This window comes from Pseudochaenichthys georgianus, chromosome 6 (genome assembly GCF_902827115.2).
Source record: "Pseudochaenichthys georgianus chromosome 6, fPseGeo1.2, whole genome shotgun sequence".
Classification (NCBI taxonomy): Eukaryota; Metazoa; Chordata; class Actinopteri; order Perciformes; family Channichthyidae; genus Pseudochaenichthys; species Pseudochaenichthys georgianus.
In genome coordinates, this window is record NC_047508.1 from 12713948 (window position 1) to 12737269 (window position 23322).

The 23322-nt window shown below is 38.9% G+C and overlaps 1 protein-coding gene across 1 annotated transcript in view; it reads right to left on the reverse strand.

The window, feature by feature from the left end:
* Positions 1–4220: 4220 nt before the first annotated feature.
* Positions 4221–23322, reverse strand: part of il34 (interleukin 34) — a 42501-nt gene continuing 23399 nt past the window's right edge. Inside the window, exons 3-8 of the mRNA XM_034084424.1 lie at positions 19728–19831; positions 18762–18839; positions 17914–17991; positions 17147–17254; positions 10332–10515; positions 4221–4359 (exon numbers count right to left, since the gene is read on the reverse strand). Of these exons, the coding sequence (XP_033940315.1) occupies positions 4301–4359; positions 10332–10515; positions 17147–17254; positions 17914–17991; positions 18762–18839; positions 19728–19831 (611 nt within the window). The 3' untranslated portion in view covers positions 4221–4300. The remainder of the gene's footprint in view (positions 4360–10331; positions 10516–17146; positions 17255–17913; positions 17992–18761; positions 18840–19727; positions 19832–23322) is intronic.

Below are 23322 nucleotides of genomic sequence, written 5' to 3' on the forward strand. Positions count from 1 at the left end.
TTTGATCAGTATTGTCCTTGCAATCTGTAACTTTTTTTAAATCGCAAATTAAATATAATTTACAACTGATTTATTTATTGACAGCTACTTTATATTGTGCAGTATCAGATTTTTTAAACCAAACACAACATCAGAAAATATGATGCATTTGATAAACAGTATACAAATTAGTTAAATTAGCTCCACTGAGGCCAGGTACAGCAATTATGTGTATACATTTTAACATTAGCAATAGGAATACAAACATAAATCATCTGACAGGAGACAACATGCTTAATAATGAGTACTCTTAATAGAGTACATTTAGCAGAAGACACTTAAGTTACTTTAAAAGTAATATTACTTTACTGAAGTTTTATCTGAATCTACCTCTTCCACCTAGTAATTGGAACCTATACTGCAAATTTGATTGGCAGGTATTTAACATTGCTTCCAGGATGATTGGTCTCCCCACACCCAACATTGCAGAGCTAAACAAAAGGGTCATCAGATGAATTGACACCTCAACAGACACCACGCCGCACCTCCTGCCCTCCAGGCGCAGGTACAGGGACCCCTGAGGGGCAGAGGGCACACCGCGGGAAAAGGCTTACTTAACAGGCTTACCTGGAGCAGGCCCAGGGGCCCAAAAGTGTCAGGGTGCCTTCACCTACATTACATGGTACTTGTTTGACGCTTTTATCCAAAGCAACTTACATACTCAATACTGTGGGAAATCCCCACATGAGCAATTTGGGGTGAAGTGTCTTCAGGGACACAACAACATGTTGACAGCAGGTTTGAACCTGTGACCCCCTGATCCCAACACCAAGGTTCTATCCACTGCGCCACACACCTCCCCACCTACAAAATGTCACTCAAAGTGACACATCCTGACCTGAAAAGGATTGTAAAAATGACCTCAAAGAAACAAGAACAGACTTTTCGAGCAAACAAAGACAACAAAGAGATGCAAAACAGCTCCAAAGAGACCACACATAAACTCTCAACGACCAAAAACATAAAAATAAGCACAACAATTCTAGAACAAACTACAAAGTAATACAACATGATCACAAAACAGAGAGACATCAAAACTGCTAAAGCTATGTAGGCGGTTTTTAATGATTCCTCTATGTTTTAGAAAATAATATTAGCAACACAAGATTGCAAGTAGCTGCATTTTATTATGCAAAACAATTGGACAAGTCAGAATAATAATGGCAGCGTAATGAAAGACACATCAATAATAACTGGACACTAGACACAGGGTTAGTTGATACAAAATAGCTATTTAATTTGTATTTCTTTCATTGAAGTATTGACACACATTGATACATTTCCAAAAAATAAATAAATTCAATATCTTGCATATAAAAAAGTCCGTTTTTAAAGAACAACCATCCACATGTTAGGAGTTATCATCTCTCTGCTGTTGCCAGTCAGTTTGGGGAAAATATAACTTTTTATTCACAATAAGGGATCTTTGAATACACACCTAAAATGCTCTTATGGTAACAAAAAGACAACCGTACAGTTATATAGGATTAAGTGTAATACAAATATACGCTGCATTTAGAACAATACACCAATGATTATCATTCATTTATTACATCATTAAAGCTCTCCTGAATAGAGCTCCTTTCAGACCCAATCTCAACACTTTGCTTTCTATATAACATCATCCTTAACTCTTAAAGTAAGTAAACTCTTAAACTGAAGCCATTACCTTCTTATAGTAGGCTTTCATAAATAGATACCTGGTGCAGTCATAAGGGGTCACTAAGTTCTATGGGACAGATACCTGAAGTTTATAAGTGAAACACCATATTACTTTTTAAAATGGTGTAGTGAAAATGCCATTTATTTGAGTTATTTATGAATTACTCTATATCTATTTAATTTTAAACGGAAAATGGATTACTCTTAACTGTTGTAAAAGAGCAATTGTTCTATTTGATTTTGATTTGTTATACTGTCATAATAAACAAAGTATTGAAGGCAGAAGGAAGTGTTACACTGTAAACTGACTAAACCAGCAAGTCAGGATTTGCAGGCAGTGAAAAAGGAGCATCAAGATAAAAGTCACCACTACCCGAAGTGGAACACAAATAATCTTGAGCCCGTCTTTGCCTCAGTCGATTAAAAGACTCCCAGAAGGCCTACAGTGTCCTTATTTTGCCCAAAGCATTATGTCTTCATTTATAGGTTTCTTCCATAAATAAGTATTATTCTTTATAGGTTGGTGTGTATTCAACTCAATAATTATCTCTATTAGGGCTGTACCGAGTGACATTTATTTTTTATTTATTGGAGTTTTTAAGTGAGGCTTTGAATATCCGTCACCAAGAATGTCTAACTTATTGGGGAGTAGTTAATGTACTTTATTGTGCTGCTCGACCACCCTGTTTATCCAGGTGTTTTCCTTCCTTTGCAAGCTGGAGAACATTTTTCTAAACGCAATTAATATTATTACCTGAAACGTTGAACACCAACATGTAAGGATTTTAAGTACAATATTGAAATACAGTTATTCAAGCTCTTTTCAATATATTTAGACTATTGTTCTTTTAACAACGCTCTAGAATTATTGGACCACATGCATTGGAAACAGTTCATCGCAGCCACCACCAGCATATTATTCATAAATAGGAATAGTATGATAATAATAATAATAATAATAATAATATTAATAATATTAATAATAATAATAGTGTAGCCTTATATGTAAAAGCAATTGTACATAAATACATTAAATAGAATTATTAGACATGCACAAAATAAAAACTGCACAGTATTCAGCGATTTAGAAATTGAATGGCAACATTATGAATGAAGCTACGAAGCTTTAAAGTTTAAACTATTGGGTACAGCCCTAATTATTCTAATGTGTTCATTGCTCAAAACTTAAAAACTGTGAATTTAATTTAAAAAAATCCACAAGATAGCCTAACAACAGGAAGGCTGACACAATATGAGGTTGTCTAAGACAGAACATCAATGATAAGAAATACTGATTTGCTTTGAATCTTGGAGTCTATGAATCTAGTTGTCAAGATTCAGGTCATTCAATATCAGACTTCATTTATAGCATGTTCAGAGCTAAACATCTGAGAGGAGCAACTGAAAATACCCTAAACAAGCCTGATGACATTCAAATAATGAAATGGCACATTTTAAACCAAATTCTCCAATGTAGTTATTTTTAGATTATGTATCTATTAAAGGATACATATAAAGCTAATTTCCAGGTTCGTATACATATGTTGGGTTTCTACTAGAAAATGTTTACATGCTTTAGTTTTTTAAAAGTACATTCATTTTAATCATACTGCCTTTCTGAATATACCTGTAATAACCTCTGTCTGGAATGCTTCGTTTTAGCGCCTGTCTTTAAGATCCCCTCCTGAAAAAGCTTATTTGGCTCTGGGTGGTGGGAAAGATTTTATCATAATATATATTTTCTGATGAGCCTGCATGTGAACTTTGAAGGGGAGCCAAATCTGAAAGGTCAGATACCTCAAATGTATTTATATAAAAAAACATCGATGTTGGCCCAAATGTTAAAGTCAGAACAAAGTCAAATAGTGAAACTATGATATTAATTCACATTTAAAAAATGCTAATGGTCACTCTTCAAGCTTTGCACAGTTTGCCAGGAGGTCTGAAGTCAGTTCATGTCAATGCTCGGGCTCCAGCTCATTGATGTGTGGAAGAGTCAGATATGGTATAAAGTCCGCAGAAGTTTCTAGATATGATAACATTACAATGCATTGTCTCTCTTACGGCTTCATGTTGATCTCTGATCCGAACCATTCAGGTCCACCGGAGCACATCACAGGCTTTTTGGGGAGAGTTTTTCTAAAGCCACAGTGACATCCAATCGATGATCAGTTCAGTCCATATATGAACAAATCTCTCAAGAACAAATAATGAATCTGAGCTGCCATCAAGAGACAAATATTTAAACTTCATGTGTGACAGAATTGGAAAATCTAAAAGTTGGAATTTCTCCTAAATAAGTGTAATTTCATTTTAGCAGAAAGTCCATTATGCTCATGAAATCACCATAAATGCTGCTGCTGTACCTACAATATGAGTCTTCTTTGCGTGATAGAGCCATTGATCATACCTTATTCTCATAAAAACAATCTTAGCTCTGTTCGGTATATTTAGGAAATAATTATTGATGTTCACAAATCAGGACTGAGCTCTCTTGTTTCCGTGTGGATTGTCCTTTCACTCTTCTCTCTATCGCTGAAATGGAGATAATGACACCAACCCTTTATTGGTATCACCATTGCATCCCGCTGGCCCCTTCTCAGCTTCGAGGGCGTACATTTTTCTTCTTGCCTTTTTTCCAATGGAAAACACTGCAATCTGAAAAGTAGACAAGATAAACTTTATTTATTTTCATGGATATTCTTCCATTTCTACTACCACATGTGCTACTGGCTCCTAATGAAACGGTTCCATGTGGATATGAGCCTTGGGACTAAGAGATAATTACCTTCAGCCCCACTTTACTCTCAGGTTTCACCTTTTTGAGGAGTCAGATACAAAGTAGTTACAGCTGTACTTCATAATCGCAAGGCATATCTTGCTTTTCTTCATATTAGACTCTCAGAGCAAATCCTAGAGTAATGTAGGAGGTTGTGTAGGTCAACCCAACACTGAATTGTCACCCTGTTCTTGTCACATGTGAAATCATCAATCAACATTGACGGATTCACATTGTCAAAATTACATTTGTATCAAATATCCGCATCTTAACCCAGACCATGATTACTTTCTTAATCTAACCAAGTAGTTTTGTTGCCTAAACGGGAATGTAATTTTGTTAGAATTCATACTAAGAACTAAAACTGTGTCCATACATCTGTAGGCCTATGTGACCAAATGTACTTGAGAACACTCCCCCCATGGTTCCTCAAGAGCAGGGGTCGACAACAGGCGGACCGCGGTCCGGATCTATACGGACCCGGAGCTATAATCAATACATTAATAGGGGATTTTTCGGCGCCTCCCGCTTTTTTAACGCTGATTTGGGTGACTTGTGTAATTCGTGGAGAACCGAAGAGTTTTCGTTTTGGGGGTGGGGTGGGGAGGTGGAGTCCGTCCGTCAGTCCGACTGACGGACAACTTCTCACTTCAAAAAAGAAGAAGAAATCTGACCGCAAAAATAATTAAACAAGCGAGTACCTCTTTTTCCTGTCCAAGGAGAGGTTCCTTGAACACAACACGAGCGTAACGTGTCTTCACGTGGTATGGTATATGTCTCGTCTGAAAGGAGTGCTGACAGAGAGCACCAGAACGCCGCTCCAGCTCTTCAAATATTGCAGTACCCATAAGGAGCCGTACACATGCCGCAGTGTTTGCGTGGCTGTGTCTTTAGTTGTAAGCACAGTGGCGATCTGTTGTTATTAGCATCTGGTTAGCTAGCTATGCTAACAAATTTAAAGAGCTTTTCTACAACCAGGTGGAAGAGAGCTCACTCCTGAGAGGCTCAAATAACCTCAGCTCAGCACACCTTGATATGATCATTATAGTTATTAATGAGACTAAATGAAAAACAGGTATAAAATACTATATGACAGTAACAAAAAAGTTGTTACAAATTCAAGAATAGAGTTTAAAAGGGGAGTGATTTGTAAAATATCCAAAAAGAAAAATATGCTTACAGTTCTGTTTCATATGGGTGTTGATAGATGTATCCATAGATCTCTTCATGTTGCTCTCAAAGTGCACCAGATTGATGCTTTTAACTTCAATATTTTCAAAAAAATCTTCCCGGAGTAGCATGCCCCCGGACCCCCCTAGAGGAGGTTAGGTCCCCCCCCCACTTAAATCATGTTCACATGGATAGGATAGTAAATACATTTGCACACATCTTGTATCCATATCTTTCTGTTTTGGTGGTCATGCCACACCGTCAGACCCGGTTCCAGAACAAAATGACTCAGGGTGCATCTGAGATTAGAGAGGGTGCAGTGGTAAAGTGCTATTTTTTATAAGTGGGGAGTGGGCTTAACACCCTCTAGGGGGTCCTCCATAGGGGGGTCCGGGGGCATGCTCTCCCGGGAAGATTTTTTTTTTTAAATATTGAAGTTAAAAGCATCAATCTGGTGCACTTTGAGAGCAACATGAAGAGATCTATGGATTGGATACATCTCAACACCCATATGAAACAGAACTATAAACAGATTTACTTTTTCTTTGTGGATATTTTACAAATCACTCCCCTTTTAAGACCGAAATGTCTACATGCATAGCAGAAGATGGCATCTTTTTTACAGGAATATTCCAGCCAATCTCTGTTTTGAAACCATGAGCTGCAAAATGAGCGCCTTACCCCACAGGCGAGTTGGGTACTTTTTTAAATATACCTGGGCAGGCTCTGTTTTGCGAGGTCCTCTGGCACTTGCGGGCCGCAGAGGGGTGGCGGTGTTTGGGGCAACGAAGACGGCTCCTCCGCCTCCGTGGGCGAGGCGGGCAAAGCCGGCCAGTCGGGCGGGAGGACGTTAGTGTCCACGACAGTGGCCCCGGGAAACGTAATGTCCCCATGATCTGAACTGTTATTACCTGCAATAGATGCAGTGTTACTGCTGGTGATAAGGGCTGGTTGTTTTAACCATTTTCTGATGTCCACCATTGACTGCCGTGTAAGCACCTTGCAGATGATGAACGCTCAGAGGAGACTCGGCACGTCACATCTGCACGCCATAGGACCCTGACCAAGTGTCGCTCCTGGACGTTCAGGGAGTGACACTGTGTTGGCACAGGTCACGCACACCTGACATAATAACGTTACTTAGGCTCAGTGGCGACTGGTCATTAGGGGCACAGCACAGGCACAGCCCCACCTAGTGTCAGCAGAAAGTATTAAAATAATGATTACAACAAAATGCAAAAAAAAAATAAAAAAATATATATAATATATTTTAAGATCATGTTTAATCATCTGATTCGTATGTACATTGCTGTTTTAGTATGTGTTCTTCTAATTAGTGTCTACAGTGTGTGCCTATTGAGCTGTTTAGAGCCATGTGGGACAAAACCTGATCCTGCCCCTCCCTCTGACTGTCTAACGGCCCGTCCACACAGCGGCGTGCGTTGACGCTTCCCCATTCACTTTGAATGGGGTGACGTCACTTTTAGCCGAAATGCATCGTGGGAAGCGACGTGGAGCGTAGCTGGCGTGGCTCGCTGCAAAAGTTGAGCAATGTTCAACTTTTGACGCCTCAGCTAATCATATGCCAGTACAAGCTCTAGCCAATCAAACCGCTGCTTGTGTGTCAGGGGCGGGAGATTCATGTGATTGGTTGTTGGTCGAGTTTCAGACACGCCCGCCGGCAAGCGTCAGCGCAGAGAACAATTCAATATTTAAATGATAAAATTACATTTTTTTGAGTATCCTTCTGTTGAACTGTCTGTTTAAAAGTAATTGAAGCATCAGACAAAAAAAGCTTTTGAAAATAATATTATATTTTGATTTAATATATTTGTAAACCTGAAGAGTCAGTGCCAGTGCCTTACCAGCCATGAACCTCTCTGCAGAAGCTTATATATAGACATCTGAGTTTTTTATGCCCCACCACTTTTGTACATATAGAAACGCCACTGCTTAGGCTACCGTTTAAATTGACCAAATAAATGCAGCAGACAATGTTATTTAACCACAATTACAATTTATTACTATATTACTATATTCTTATTATTATTATTATTACTATTATTATTATATATGTAATATCTTTCACTTTTTTTTTTTTTTTTTCACTTTTAATAAAAAAAAAATTCACTTTTAATTTTTCAAATGAGGGTGCATAACGACTCAACTGAGGGTGCAATGCACCCTTATGCACCCTCGTAGAACCGGGCACATGCACGCATGCATGCATGCGTGAGTCATGGTGAGATATCTGGATTAAGAGGTGGTCCATAATAATATGTGAGACATTTTCGTTTTCTTGGACCTTGATGTGAAGTTAAGATTTGTGATAAGCTTTAGGTATTGCAATTTCGTACGTGTACAAAAGTATAGCTTAATTCAACTGATGAGTGCTATGTGTAAGCGATGTGATGCAAGTAGCTCTTGGCCACTTTCATTTTTTCAAAGTAGCTCTCAGATGAAGAAAGGTTGGAGACCCCTGGTCAAGACTAACACTCAAAAAGTACATACACCCCATATGTAATACAGAACACTTGTAAGCCCTGTCATGTTAGTCTTGTCACGTCACCTAGGATATTAAGCTCTTCCCAGTAAAGTCACACACAAAACGTAACTTTATTTGGTAATTAGTTGAAGTGTGTAGAGATGCAGTGACTTAAGTCTCTGTGAAAGTCACGAACGCAGTTTAACCCGTGACTATGAGCCTCATATGGAGCACAGTGAACACATGTTACTGAAAGTAGACCACGCCATGAGGATATCCGGTACGAACGTTTTTTTAAACTTGATTCTGATTGGGAATTATGATAAATGCAGGTTATTATGTAGATTTTAAGCCTTTTGTGATATTGACATGTTTTACCTTTTCAATATACTAGACAGTGATCACATTATAACTGAACAGAAAATGCATTTTCACTGGGTTAATACCGGAAAAGCAACAGGTTTTTATCTGCATTGCTTACAACAAATAATTAATCAGCTATTTTCTTACCGTCGTGCTGCTCATAACTATGCCATTTACCACTGAAATGTGCCAAGTGTTGGCTGCTATAGTGATGTTTGTGCTACAGCAACATGACTATGTGATTCATGCACACTGCCATTCAATATTTGGAAATGGACCACAATGGAAAAGATAGAATTGAAAGGTTTTAATGCTTTAAATGTTTACTGTCTTATTGAAATCTTCCTCCACATGAGACCCACAACACTGAAGCTCTGTGTTGTGATTAATGGAGTCACATGTTGGGACCTCTCTTCCAGGAACACTTTTGACTGAATATCATCTTGTGAAAATCCATGCATAGCATTATTGTAGCATAGTACTACCTAGACATTCTGGTTTCCTTCTAACAAATATTATGTGTCCTTCAAGTTTAAGATGTGTCATGTCATTTCAATTTGAGTAATGCAAGATCTGGGGGGCCCCTTTGACAGAGTGAAGTACATTTAGAGCTTTCCAAACTTACAACCAGAGTCATACCAACAGCCTTGGCATTCAGAATCAGCAGTAAACCAAAAAAAAGAAAATTAAGATCCAATGCAAAGTTGTTCATCACACTCATAATGGCAGGCCTTGTGCGAATTATGACAATATTCACCCAAATTGTGAAAAATGCCATCTAACAACAGCAAATGAGTGCATACAGTATGTTTTGGTCGTGTCCATGTCTGCGTAACTAGTGGCCTACGATTTTCAATACTCTAACGGAGGTCACTGGGACACTTATCCAAACTAATGCCATTACTGCTCTTTCGACATTCCTCAGTTGCCTTTTGCCGAGGCTCCCAGTGGATCTGATAACTCTACTGACATTATTGGCTAGACCTCTAGTACTAATGAGATGATGTTGAAAAAAAACGTTGTTTATTTATGGCTTGAAAAACTACGATAAACGTTGGAAGCCTCTCCCAAGAAGTTTCAAAATAATTGGGGGACTTTCTTTGCCTATGCAGAGAAACGCTACGACATTACTGTCTGTGAAAAAGCAATAAACAAAGCTCATCAACAAAAAAAGATGGTGGAACTATTAAAACTAAATGGGGGCAGGAGCTGGGGATGTAGTTGAATAGGCGGCCATTGACATAGGCCCTACATTATCTTTTACTCGTGGTATGGCATACCATACATTTACAGGCTTACCAGGGGTAAGATTTTGTCCCCTGGGAACTTTAATTACTCATGCATGCTCAAAGTTACAAATCTGGGCTTTCAGTAATACATCTAGATGTTGAAGATATGCAGACTCTCACACATGGCACTTCCTGCTAAGCAAGTCATATTTTTCAATAGCTCAGAACTTAATTCATATTGGGATGGGTTTTTTAAAACTCTGACCTACTAACTAAAACAAATGATATTGAATTGAGAAATCTCATTGCCAGATATATTTTACTGTTACAAAGGAACCAATAACAAATGAGAGGCAGATCATGGCTTCAGTTGCCCTTGACTAACCCAAATTTAAGAGGAACACAAATGTTGATGGACCCTTTGCCATCAGGTATCTAACATAATACCATGTCCTGTAGGGAAGTTGGTTTGTCTTTTCTTTTAATTGTTCTTACAAAGCATGTGCTGCTTGTGTTTCTCTCTAATTAGGAAAATAACATGTTTTTCATTTTTTTTTCTTGGTTACATCCTGTGCCACTGGAGGGTTTTCTTTAAAATACTCACAGTCCCGCTTTGTTTCTGTGCTGGCAAAGCACTCACTGAAGAGGCAGTGCATGGTGTGGCAGAGGTTGTCCAGGAGAGACTTCGGGGAAGCAGATCTCCAACTGGACTCGGGCACTCTGCTAGGCTCTTCTGTTAAATGATCCCAAGTGTCCTGGATAGACTCTGGAAGCTCCTGCTGGAAAACCTGGGCACACAGAGACAGAAGCGTGAGTCAGTAGCTTCATCTGAAGTATGTAAATTAGAGACTATCTCTAAGTCTCGAGATGCTTTTATGGCCATTTCAATATATATATGTGTGTGTATATATGTCCACATCTGTAGCCTGTTATTGTCTCGTTATACCGCACTGTGAATGAATTCAAGGTAAATATATGTCATCATGAACACAGTCCTGCCCATCAGACAGAGGGCTGCTGTGCCCTCTGTCTGATGTCATCATTAATGGACGTCTCTTTAAAATGACCGCTCAGAGGAGAGGATTTCTAATTTCTCGAAACGCCCGCTGCTTCCCCTCCTCTCTCCTCGGTTTCCCTCCTCGACTCCTCTGCTCGCATCTCCTGTGGGCGGGACTAAGACACGAGGATAGGAGTCGAGGATAGGAGTCGAGGAGGGGAATTAGAGAAATGAGAAACCTTCCATGTCTGCCATAAAGAAAGTTGTCCAGGAAGAGTTTTTTTTGCAACTGCTACCACTGGGCCAGCAGTGTTTAACACAGAGTTTCAAGAGGACACAAGAATCGTAATGGAAAAATAGACTTTAGATAAAATACCTGCACAGATTGCTCAACAAGATCAAAGAGTGTGTTGCATTAATTTTCACTGAACTTTTGGTGGACGGTAAACAGAAGCTGAATTCAATTACCAATGATTGAATGATTGCATTCATTCTCAATATTGATAAATAAAATCAATGTGACAACCAACTCCAGTCAAATATCCTCTGACCCTTACAGTCTTTTCATATTTCACTTATTTCGTTCACATTACATTTGTTACAGTATATTACCACCCCCCTGGATTTGTTTTCTCCAACAGGGTTTACAATCACTACTATTTGTATGCTTATTATAAGTACTACCGAGGGGGCAAAACCCAATTTTTTTAGGAAATCAGACATGGAATGTTGTAAAAGGTTGTCCACCAGAAATGATATCTGTGGTGACTAGACATTTGTGTTAAGTTAATTGATTTAGTTCAGTCCTTTTGTCTTTTGCCTTGTCTTGTGATTTCCTGTTTTATTTTGTAGTAACCTTTCCCTCTCGTTTCAGAGCATTCCTGCCCTTGTGTGTTTTTCCCTCCAGTGTGATTGTCAGCCCCTCCCTTAATTGTTGCCACCTGTGTCCCCTTACCTAGTGTGTATATATAGTCTGCGTCTCCCTTTGTACTGTGCCAGTTCGTCTTGTCAAGCCTGCCAGTCATTCCTTGATCGTGTTAAGTATATTTTTGATAGACTCTTTTGGTTTCATTTTTCATGTAGATGTTTTTGTTTAGAGTTTTGATCCTCCAAGTGAGCGTTTTAACCTTAATTAAAAGACCTTGTTAATCCTGATCTGTTTCTGGTGTTGTGTGTTTGGGTCCTGAGCCTTGTGACATTCTTAACAATATCTAGGACCTTCAAGGATCACAACCTGGGTGGACAACCCGGTCAACTAGCTACTGGAAAGCTACAGTGAGGGTCCAAACAATGCAACCCCTATATGCGGTGGCCCTGAAGTGCAAGACACAACAGCATTTCACAAAACACTACAGCATTTTACAAAACACTACAGCATTTCACAAAACACTACAGCATTTCACAAAACACTACAGCATTTCACAAAACACAACAGCATTTCAGAAAACACCACAGCATTTCACATTGGACGGAAAGGGTATTCCTTTAGGGAGAACACTTCTTGTTTGTGATTGGACAGAGCCAGCCAGAGAAGCACTGCTGTGATTGGTTGTTTTTTCTGCCAGTCAAGAAATGACGCTTCGTGATTGCTCATATCTGTTCAGAAACTGGACAAAAATTAAACATGTACAAACCACAGACTGTCTATGTCATGGCGAATACAGTCGCTGCTTTATTTATGTCTGTATGACGTTGTGAGTGTGGACGGAGCAGCAACAGGTTAGTTTAGCCTGATGGATCCGATTCCATTCAGAAAACACGCATTTTAAAAGCTTTTCGCCTGCCGTCTTGTCTGCAGACTTGTCAAAGCGTTAATTCATGGTTTTTACTAACCGTTATCAGTATGTAGTTACTTCGGCATCACTTTGAAACGTGTATTACAATTAAATCACGGTCAAATATGTTCATTTTGTTGTAGTTGGTATCTCCCATAGAATTTACATGGAGATACTTCCCGCCCCCTCTCCAGCGCCTCTTGTTTGAATGACAGGAGCAAACACAGCTGACAGCCGCGGTGAAACTCGAGCGATTAGAGCGATGCGCATATTGGGTGGTCTACCATAGTATTTACATGGAGATAAGCCCCTTAAAAACCATGAATTAATAAAGCATTAATTCTGTGTTTACTCCTGTCATTCAAACAAGACGCTGGAGAGGGGGCGGGGCGTATCTCCATGTAAATCGGAATCGGATCGATCAGGCTAAACTAACCTGTAGCTGATCCGTCCACACTCACAACAACATCATACAGACATAAATAAAGCAGCGACTGTATTCACCATGACCAGAGATGGGGTCGTTACTAAAAAAAAGTAATATATTACATATTACATATTACTTCAAAAAAAAGTAATATATTACACTACTTCGTTACTATCTACATAAAGTAATTCGTTACTTTACTCGTTACTTTACTCGTTACTTTACTCGTTACTTTACTCGCAGGGCCGGCCCGCCCCTCCCTACAGGCAGATCACGCAGACTGCTAAAGTTTCAAATGTTCTCTTTAGTTCAGTTTCCATTGTCGCATAAGACTGATCCAGATAGCTCCTGAATGTTTTCCTATCTTACCATGGCTGTCCTCTGTCTCCTGCTATCTGACCGTGGCTGTCCTCTGTCTCCTGCTATCTGACCGTGGCTGTCCTCTGTCTCCTGCTATCTGACCGTGGCTGTCCTCTGTCTCCTGCTATCTGTATATTTTGCGCAGTCTATCTCTGCTCACGCTGTTGCGTCAGCGTGTTCTCCTGCGTGTTGGCCATGTGTTGCACTGGAGCCAGACTTCAGCCGAGCACCTACGAACTGCGCATGCGTGAGTGGCAATAACTCTCCTTACCAGCAGGCAGCGGTAGTGTGTATTCGTCATTCAAAACAAGCAACAACCGGAAAACAGAGAAGAAGAACTACGTGTGTGTGATATAAATAAACAACAGCTATGTGCGTTAGCTTCACCTAGCATGTGTTCTTTGCAGGTGTTTGTTGAGGTTTGATTATGACTGATTTTAGAAAGTAACGAAGTAACGCGTGTCGGGGCAATGTTAGTAACTGTAGTGTGATTACTGGATTATAAAAGTAGCGCGTTACACTACTCCGTTACCGACAAAGTAATATTATTACAGTAACGCGTTACAAAGTAACGCGTTACACCCAACTCTGACCATGACATAGACAGTCTGTGGTTTGTACATGTTTAACTTTTGTCCAGTTTCTGTCTGAACAGATATGAGGAGCTGTGAGCTCTGAGTGTGTGCTAACAGCTAACGGCTGATGTGTTGGGCCAATCACGAAGCGTCATTTCTTGACTGGCAGCAAAAACAACCAATCACAGCAGTGCTTCTCTGGTTGGCTCCGCCTCCGTCCAATCACAAACAAGAATTGTTCTCCCTAAGGAATACCCTTTCCGTCCAATGTGAAATGCTGTGGTGTTTTATGAAATGCTGTGGTGTTTTGTGAAATGCTGCGGCGTTTTCTGAAATGCTGTTGTGTTTTGTGAAACGCTGTGGTGTCTTGCACTTCAGGGCCACCATACCTATATGAAAAAAAGTCACAGATTCTGTCTGGATCAGATGCCATCATTCTCTTTCTGATTGAATATCTCTGACAGTTCATGGTAAAGACAAACTCAGCCAACCTATTGAAAGAGCAGAAAATAAGCTTTCAGGTGATGCCTTGGCAAATCAATGTCTTTGTTTTTGTGAACAATATCCTATTTTGATCATGAAATAAACAAAATTCCTGGTGGCAAAACATTTATTTCACATACTCTCTTCTTAGTTATTAACTACAAATAACGTAATTAGTAGTAGTTTGGTGAGAACCCCGCCGATGCCATAACAGATGACCTCCTCAATCAGGCATGAGACCTCACCATAACTGTATACATCCAAAGCTGATCACTTTGAGGGTTCTGATCTGGGCAAACTGAGAGCATACAAGTTCCTGAACAACAAATTGACGCTCCTAAAGCTACTACCCCCAACAGAGAATGCATTTTTGCTGCACCTGAAAAGAACGCACACATCGCCAAGCCATAAATCCCCCCATGCACAGAATTTGGATGGTCTCGACAATGGATAGTCCCGGTACCATCTACAAAGCCAGCTTGGCCTGTGTCGATGAACAAGACAATCTCATGTGGCTGTCAGAATAAGGCAGTTCCATGCTACATAGGGTGCCGTTGCCAAGGACAGGCAACAAAATGCAGAAGGATACACACTGCCACACTTGAGAGCAGTGACAGCAGCTGTGACTCAGAAAATGAATAGAAAGAAAAAAGCTTTCTGGGACACTACCATGAATACCACCATGTGTACATTGAAAATATTTGTACTGTATATTCAGTGTAGGTTACTTTTCTTCTTTAAAAAAAAATCACATTTTTCTAGTTCTGGGCCATGTGAATGAACTTCTGATCATATCTGTTGATTTTTAGTTAATAACTAAGAATTGCTCACAAAAACAAAGACATTGATTTGCACAAATAATAAAAGGGTATTGATTTGACATTAAGTTGAACTTAATGTCAACTTCCAGATCAATTTAACTCAGTTTGTCTTGTCCTATAACATAGAAAACCTTCAATTAAAGGGTTTTGCAAAGAAAGTAGCGGCCATTTTGAATTACGCTGCAATTAGCTTTCCAGACTGTAAACTGAAAAATCTGTAAACATTGAATCAATTCAATTTAGCATCGGCAGCAAACCTTGTGTATATGAATGTAAACCCTTCGATATGTTATATAGAAGAAGTATATTTACCCATTTTGAACACAGCAAACAATCCAGAGGACCACAAGTGCATTGCTTGACATGGATTTTGCTTTGGAGAGACAAAAAAGGCACAGCGCCATCTAATGACCTTATTGAGAACAGGCTTAACCAAGGCATCACCTGAAAGCTTATTTTCTGCTCTTTCAATAGGTTGGCTCAGTTTGTCTTTACCATGAACTGTCACAGAGATATTCAATCAGAAAGAGAATGATGGCATCTGATCCAGACAGAATCTGTGACTTTTTTTCATGTAGGGGTTGCATTGTTTGGACCCTCACTGTAGCTTTCCAGTAGCTAGTTGACCGGGTTGTCCACCCAGGTTGTGATCCTTGAAGGTCCTAGATATCATTTCTGGTGGACAACCTTTTACAACATTCCATGTCTGTAAAATGACTTTGCCCCCTGGGTATATGTGGGAAACTCTAGGACAAACAGGGTTAGGGTAAGAATGAACGTATTAATATGTTTGCTAGCAATGGGGACATTGAATCAGCATTACATGGTAATGGGTCACTTCCTGGGCTAGTCTACCCCAAACAAAGAACATTCACTGTATACAGCATATTAGTAATGGCAGATGACTTCAGGGTCCTTTGACAGCAATAAATAAACATTGCGGCCATAAATACCAGATAACTGTATCTCTTATGATAGCAATCGGCAACATTTAAAGTGACAGCGATGTGGAGTAGGTAAATAATTGCTTTCTAAGCTTAATGTAATAAGGGAACATATTTCCTCCCAGCAAAGGGTACGTTTTAAACAACGTACCCACGCATAGGTGTCCCTTAGATCTCTTGCATCAACACAAGGACATTTCTGAATGCATAGTATTCAGTTTGCTCAATTAAGTTTAAGTATGAACTGTAAGAGCTAGTGTGTCAATTTGTATGAGTCAGAATGTATCCTTACACAAGTCTGCGACCTTGTCTCCACATTAATGTCTTCCTAAATGTCCTGTTTTCTCTTGGTAGAAAGATTGTTCTCAGATTGTCTAAGTGTTTTCTCTATTACAAAGAGCCAATGTTCTCCAATGTTAGCTTGTTTAACTTAATCGGAGGAATTGTGAGCGAGGTACTTTGTATTTTCCCTGAATTTGTTTGAATGAAAGTCCGTTAGACCCAACTCTGTACTTCAACAGAAAATACCGAGTATGTGGGAAATTACTGTTAAAGGACAACGGTATGCATTCATTTTAATTATCGAAACATCCAAGTCCAAAGTGTGAGGTCAAAGAGGACATGGAATAACCGATGTTGATAAAACACCAGGACAGAACTGTCAGCATTCAAGGGAAACTTTATTACAGGATTTTTCTTGGAATGAGTACATGGACCGTTCACCAAATATAGTGAACAGTCCCAGGACCTATTCCAAAAGAATAATTTAAGTTGTCTTTCATATGCACTTTCCTGTCAGCTCAAAGAATTTACTAAACTTTGAGCTTAACTGAAATCTTGTTGTACCATCAATAGAAGCCACATTTAATTCCCCAATGATTGAATGATCACATTCATTCCCAGTATTGACAAATAGGATCAATGTGACAACCATCTCCTGTCAAATATCTTACAGTCTGAGGGAAATTCACTTACTGGCTTAATTGCTTAGTTTGAAGAGGGACAGCTGTGGTACACATTCATGAACTCTGGCTTACCTCAGCCGGATGTGACTGTACAAACACGCCTTCCGCATCCCTGAAGCGCCTTTCCAACTCAGTGGTGTATTGACGTGAAGGATGTCTCTCTGGCATAACCCGGATGATCTGAGAAAAATATAAACGTGTTTATTTTAAGACAATAAACTTAAAGGCAGCATACACAGGATTCACCTGTCTTCTCAATTCTAAACTTTGTTTGAAATGGAAAAGTTGGCAGTAAAGAGATGTGCAGGTTCCAACTCATTGCCATACAATGTGAGTTATACAAAATGCATCCTGTGTTTACTTTTTTTGTGTTGTGTTCCCCCCCCCCCCCAGCTGTTTGTGTGAATTTGTATCCACCTCTTGTCTTTCTTCCCTTTGTTACTTTGTTTTTAGTTGTGTGTTTTTTTAGTGACTTTTTTCTCATGGGTGTCATTGTGTCATTGCCTTGGCCCCTCCCAGACCTTAAGGAGGGAGCTGGCCTACTGCAGGCAACCCCTTCACATATTGGGCTCATCAAAAAAGTGATCAATAAAGGGCAAACTGCATTTTGAGAGCTGCAGGGCCAAAATCGACTAAAACACCTTTCCCTCCCAAATTAGCAAACATGAAGGTTTCCATCACAGCTGATCAAAGAAGGAGTCAAACAAGAAAATAAGCTCCATCACTGATAACACATGCTTTGTGTTACACACATTCATTACCACATAATTGCATATGGTATGATCATGGGTTTTGGACAAATGTAACAAATTGCATCTTTAAGGAGACAATATTCCTACCTTTTTTAAAACGCCTCGGTTGACCTGGAACCACAACCTCTGGAGAACTAGCTCATCCAATCCCTCCACATGTAACCTCTGATGGACCAGCAGAGGAGAGAAGTGTAAGAATCATGTTAAACATAATTATGTAACAATTTTAACCAAAGATAATCCAAAATCATTTTGATGATACACTGAATTGTAATTAGTTAGTAATAAGTAGTTTATTACAGGAGAAATGCAAAAAGCTTAACGGCACTAAGTTTTGATATATCTAGCCCTTCAGGGGTATATGTCTCCCCTTTCAGAAGAGTAATGTGAAAACAACTATCAAGTCAGCACAGTCAAGGTCAGACACTTACAGGAACATACACATTTTTCAGTTAAGGAGATTTTTGGACTCATATAGGGAAGTCAAAATCATATGCCAGGTTGAAAGTGAAATACTGTGTAAATTCCTGCAAGCGCAATATATAAAAAACAAAAGGTCTTATAGATTCAGCACTTCAGTGTAGTATTTGTTTTGTATTTCTTCTTATTCCCCTTTTATTGGCTGCTGATCTTTATTTGAAAGACTTAATGTCTCTAGATGGAACAGTTAATGTTCAACAAACTACTTTACGGGAGCAAACAAATACATCTTAGTGGCAGCCAAGTTTAATTTTATTTTCTTAGAAAAGATTTAGGGGAAATATTTAATTGGGACAGCGGGAGAGAATGGATAGAGCCTTGAAAAAACCGAGTAGGTTGACATGTTGGCTTGTAAGACACATGGCAAGCATCATCTGAGGAATCTCCTGAGCCAAGTCCTCTGGCAGGAAAATTAAATAAGTCACTGAATCAAGAACAAGAATTGTGACTTTTACCATTCTGTTAATGTTTGACAGTTTGAAGACTTCCTCATAATGGACCCTGATGGTGTAGTTGATGGGGAAGTTGTGCTTCTGTAATACATGGAAAAGGAGAGATTCATTAGCATGTGTCTTTCATCAATCAGAGAGCTGTAAACTTGGTTTGTCTTTCAGGAATTTGGTTGTTACATTTATGTTTGGAGTTAGCAGATTTACACATATAAACTTGTAGTTGGTGCTGGAAAATCATTAATGAGAATGTTGCTAAAAGTATGTCAGACAGCATCCAAGATATTGTGCATGATGGATAAAGGGACAGTACTGATTCATTTAGTAGTCTAATTGTCGTAAGGGCAGTCATAAACTTAGAATGACGATTAAGGATAGCTCAACTAAAGTTAGACACCAGTTTATTTGTAACTTGGAGTACTTCTCAGCTTGTGATAACAGTTCTATAATGTGCGTTGCTGCTCTACTCGACCTTTGTCAAGGTAAATCATACTGGTGTCCTTTGATTATGATTAACTTGAGACCTGTGCAAAGAATTATTTTTAAGACATGGCCATTTACAAGTCAGAGTAGGTATACAAAATATACTTTCCAGTTGCATTATGGGAATTAAAGGTACAAGTGTTTTTGGAACCTGTATGGAAGGACTAAAACTAAAGCTATCTCTGCAACCCGTACTGTAGAAATGTGTCTCTTGCATGAGCCCAATGTTTCTGAAGTTCCCCTTTTAAGGTTAATTGATACAGAAAACCAAGGTTTCCCTTTTTGTGGAAAATGTCTAATCGTTATCATTAATTATTGTTATCTTTTTGTCTGGACACACACAAAAGAACCTCAAATTAGAAGTAGAGAAAGGTTCTAAAAGATTACCTCTAGAATAAACCAAATCATGTGTTTATTTGAGGGTAAAATTAGCTAGCTTGCCTCCATATTGACTGAGACATGCTTGCAAATGTGTCATCACTCTCTCACCATGTACCGCCGCCTGTTGCTGAGGCTACCGTTGAGTGTCTTCAGGGCTGTGCACATGCTGGCTGGTGTTGGGGCCATCATAACAGGCGATAGCAGAAACAGGCCTACGGAAACCAGAACAAATAATGAGATGAACTGCATTACCAGTCATGGATACTCTTTTCACATTGCCCTTTCAGGGATGTCCCAACCATGTGTGTACAAATAATACAGTTAAAGTACTACAGGTGTAACAGTTCTAAAACTAAGAACAAAACCACAATATAAACGTCTATGGTCTCGTGTCATATCAATTTTCCTAAACATTTTATTGCCAGGAATTATAGGTAATAATCTGGGTTTTATTCTATTCATTTACAAAAATTATTCCCTGAGATATATCATTTTTAATCTCAACCAGGAGAATGACATTTGGAAAGCAAATCCATCCAATGATCTGTTGAGATATTTCAGTCTTTACCGAAGTGGAGGACCAACCAACTGACATTACCATTCTTGGGTAAACATACCTCCCGGCATCTGAAGTCTAGTAGTAACAAGGTAATAAAACATTGACAGCAAATACCCCAACCTCTTCTTAAAGGTGTTAACGATGTCATATTATAGTACTGCCTTTACTACTGATCCTCAACAGAGGTCATATGACCATTCAGACGTTGCCTTTCGTTTTTCTGGACATTATTAGTGTTTTTCAAGTAACAGCTTTGTTTTTTTACACTTTTTAATTTACCTTATGTTAAAACGTCCTGGTAAACCACAGACACGTGTCAAACTTCCAGTGCGATTAAATCAACCACCAATTGAGTCAAACTAGAATATTTTGAAAATTGCCTGACATTCTTTATTAAAGGTCCCATGTCATGCTTTTCCGGGTATTACCTGTCCCCTTGTTGTTATGAAGGTTGTTCTGCATGTAAACGGTCTGCAGAGTCACAAACCCTCAAAGTACACCCTGTAGCGAGTACAACTCTAACACAGAAAAGACCTGTCTGTGCTGCCCCAGAACGCCTCGTTGGGGATTTCTCTTTTTCCATTGTTTACTTCCTGGGTTCTGTGACTTGTGAACACCCAAATCAACAACAAATGACCGGATTGGCCCAAATGGACCAATCAGTGGCGCACCTCACACAACAGGGAGTCCCCATTGACTTCCATAGAGCTCCCTGAACGCTGGTAATAGACGAGTTGGGATCGCGGAGAAATGCTCTCCGGAGACCCATTCTCACAGCGTTATAAACCTTGTTCTTACTCAATATCAAGCCACACTTATTGTTTTTGCTTCGGCTGTGAGTGTTTGTGTGTGCTCACGATGAGTTTCGCTTGTTCTCTCTTGTTCTCGCCGACAGATTTTCACATGTGTGATCTGAAAAATAAGATGCAAGACTCCTGACAGTGTTGTTCAGGTTTCTTTAAAAGGAAACACATGTCCTTTTGAATGTAGCGTATTACACATCTGTGTGAGTGTTGACTGAGGAAAAGAGAAAGTCTCACAGGTGGGAGTGTGAAACTGCTGCTGCACCATCTGGAAGTCTTTGTGTGTGACGATCAAGGAACAACTCATGGATCAGAAAACTCATCACTATAAGATGTAGCATGCAAAAGCAGCATATAGAAGTACAGACATTACAGTTGACCTTTGAGCAAAAATGTCGACCCCTTATGAGATCCATGTAAAACACAAGTCATATTAATGGTAAATTGGAAGTAAAAAACTCAGCCGTTATGTCAGCATGTTTGTTTGTGCAAACTGTGTCTGTGTTTGGTTGTACGCGTGAGGGTCAGAATGGATTCATTGCCACTGTAAGACCTTATATTATTTATACTTTTCAAAATAACTTTTCATAGTATGTTTGTGGAACGAGTTGGAGCAGATTCTGTACATTCTGTAGAAATTTTTTTCACATTTACCAAAATCCACATAACAGCCATTTTCACAAATAAACCAAAACATATTTCATAGGCTGGTGTGCCATTATTATAAGAGCATTACTTTTTTGTGCCCTGGCCCAATTATTCTTTGATTTTAAAATGTAGAAAAACCCAAAGAAACCAGTCCAAATGGGAAAAACATTCACTCAAACAGTGTCACAGCACTCACAAAGAATGATAAGAATAAGAATAATGCGTATTGAACTGGTTTAATTAATTAGTGAGTTTATTTAAAGTAATTATAGAAGCCCTATTTTATCAGTAGGCTATGTCTGCACAGCAGTTACAAAGGGCAAACTACATTAGAACAGGATTGTCCCCATTTTTTCTTTAATAGTTACTAACATTAGATATTTTAATGCATCTCAGACACACGACCATCCAACACTAAACATAGCAGTTTAGCCTTCTTTCATTCTTGTTATGGCAGCCTTAGCGCTCGCACCATATATCAAGGATGAGTCCACTGTTCAGTTGAGGACTATCACTTTCAAATATACAGAAATACTTGTGAAATGTCAAAAAAACGAACTTGAATCTATGAATGAGACCATACTCTCTAAGGTCCACAACAACCTTTTCTGACATAAATGACATTTTTCCAGTTCAGTGCTACGGGCCCGGCACAGATAATTATATATGCATTTACAAAAGGCCAGGAAAACATACAAGTCCAGTTATTATATCACACTAAATACTATATTTCTGTTCACATAAATAGACAAATAAACCCTTAATTATTGATTCTGTTTGCTTATTAAATCCTAATAGACTATTGCTCTCCAGTTTATAGACCCCACCTCTCACAGCAGCTTCAGCTTCAGCTTAAACTGTTTTGGTTTATTTTTGGCTAAGAGATATAATACTGTAATTTCCAGTGTATACCATTACATTTACAATTACTGCCATATGTTATGATGTATACTGAATACTGAACATTATCTACAGACTTATCATGAAGAGCTGTCAGTTATTTGCTGCAACCCATCTGTCTTCATTGTCTCCATTAAAAAACAGTAAATGCTTTACCAAGAGCATAGTATCTGAACAGCTTATTCTGTTATTGTTCAGATGTTAGTCTAAGTAAGTGTAGCAGTACATGATCAGAGCTGTCAGTTGCATGTCATCTTGAAGGTCTATATATGCAGCGACAGTTTTACTAAAACATATTTTCTTTGTACACTGTGTTCTGGCATTACCACAGAACATCTTAAACAAATATATAACAGATGTTTGTCAGTGTTTGTAGTAAACTGGCTGCTGTCTGGACATTTGAAATCAATCATCTGTAAAGTACACTGTGTCTGCTTCTTTTTTCTACTGGCTGTAATGCTATGGTAATAAGATTCTGGGGAATTCAAAGATATATATTACTGATAAATGTTGAGTATAGCCGGATTTAGAAAAATGTAACAGAAAATGTTTTGTGGCATTTACCTGCCCAAAGTTTAAAATAAATGCCTGCGTAATTAAAATGTGACATGTATTTAGCATGAAACACATCTAAATATACGTTCTTCTCAATTTAATTTGGCACACACCTTGTAATCAATGGTTCATACTGTATATAAAAATGTGAGCTATAGCAGCTAAAAACACTTGGCTGACGGGGAGTATCCTTTACAACAGGGGTGTCAAACTCAATTTCATCGTGGGCCACAAGACT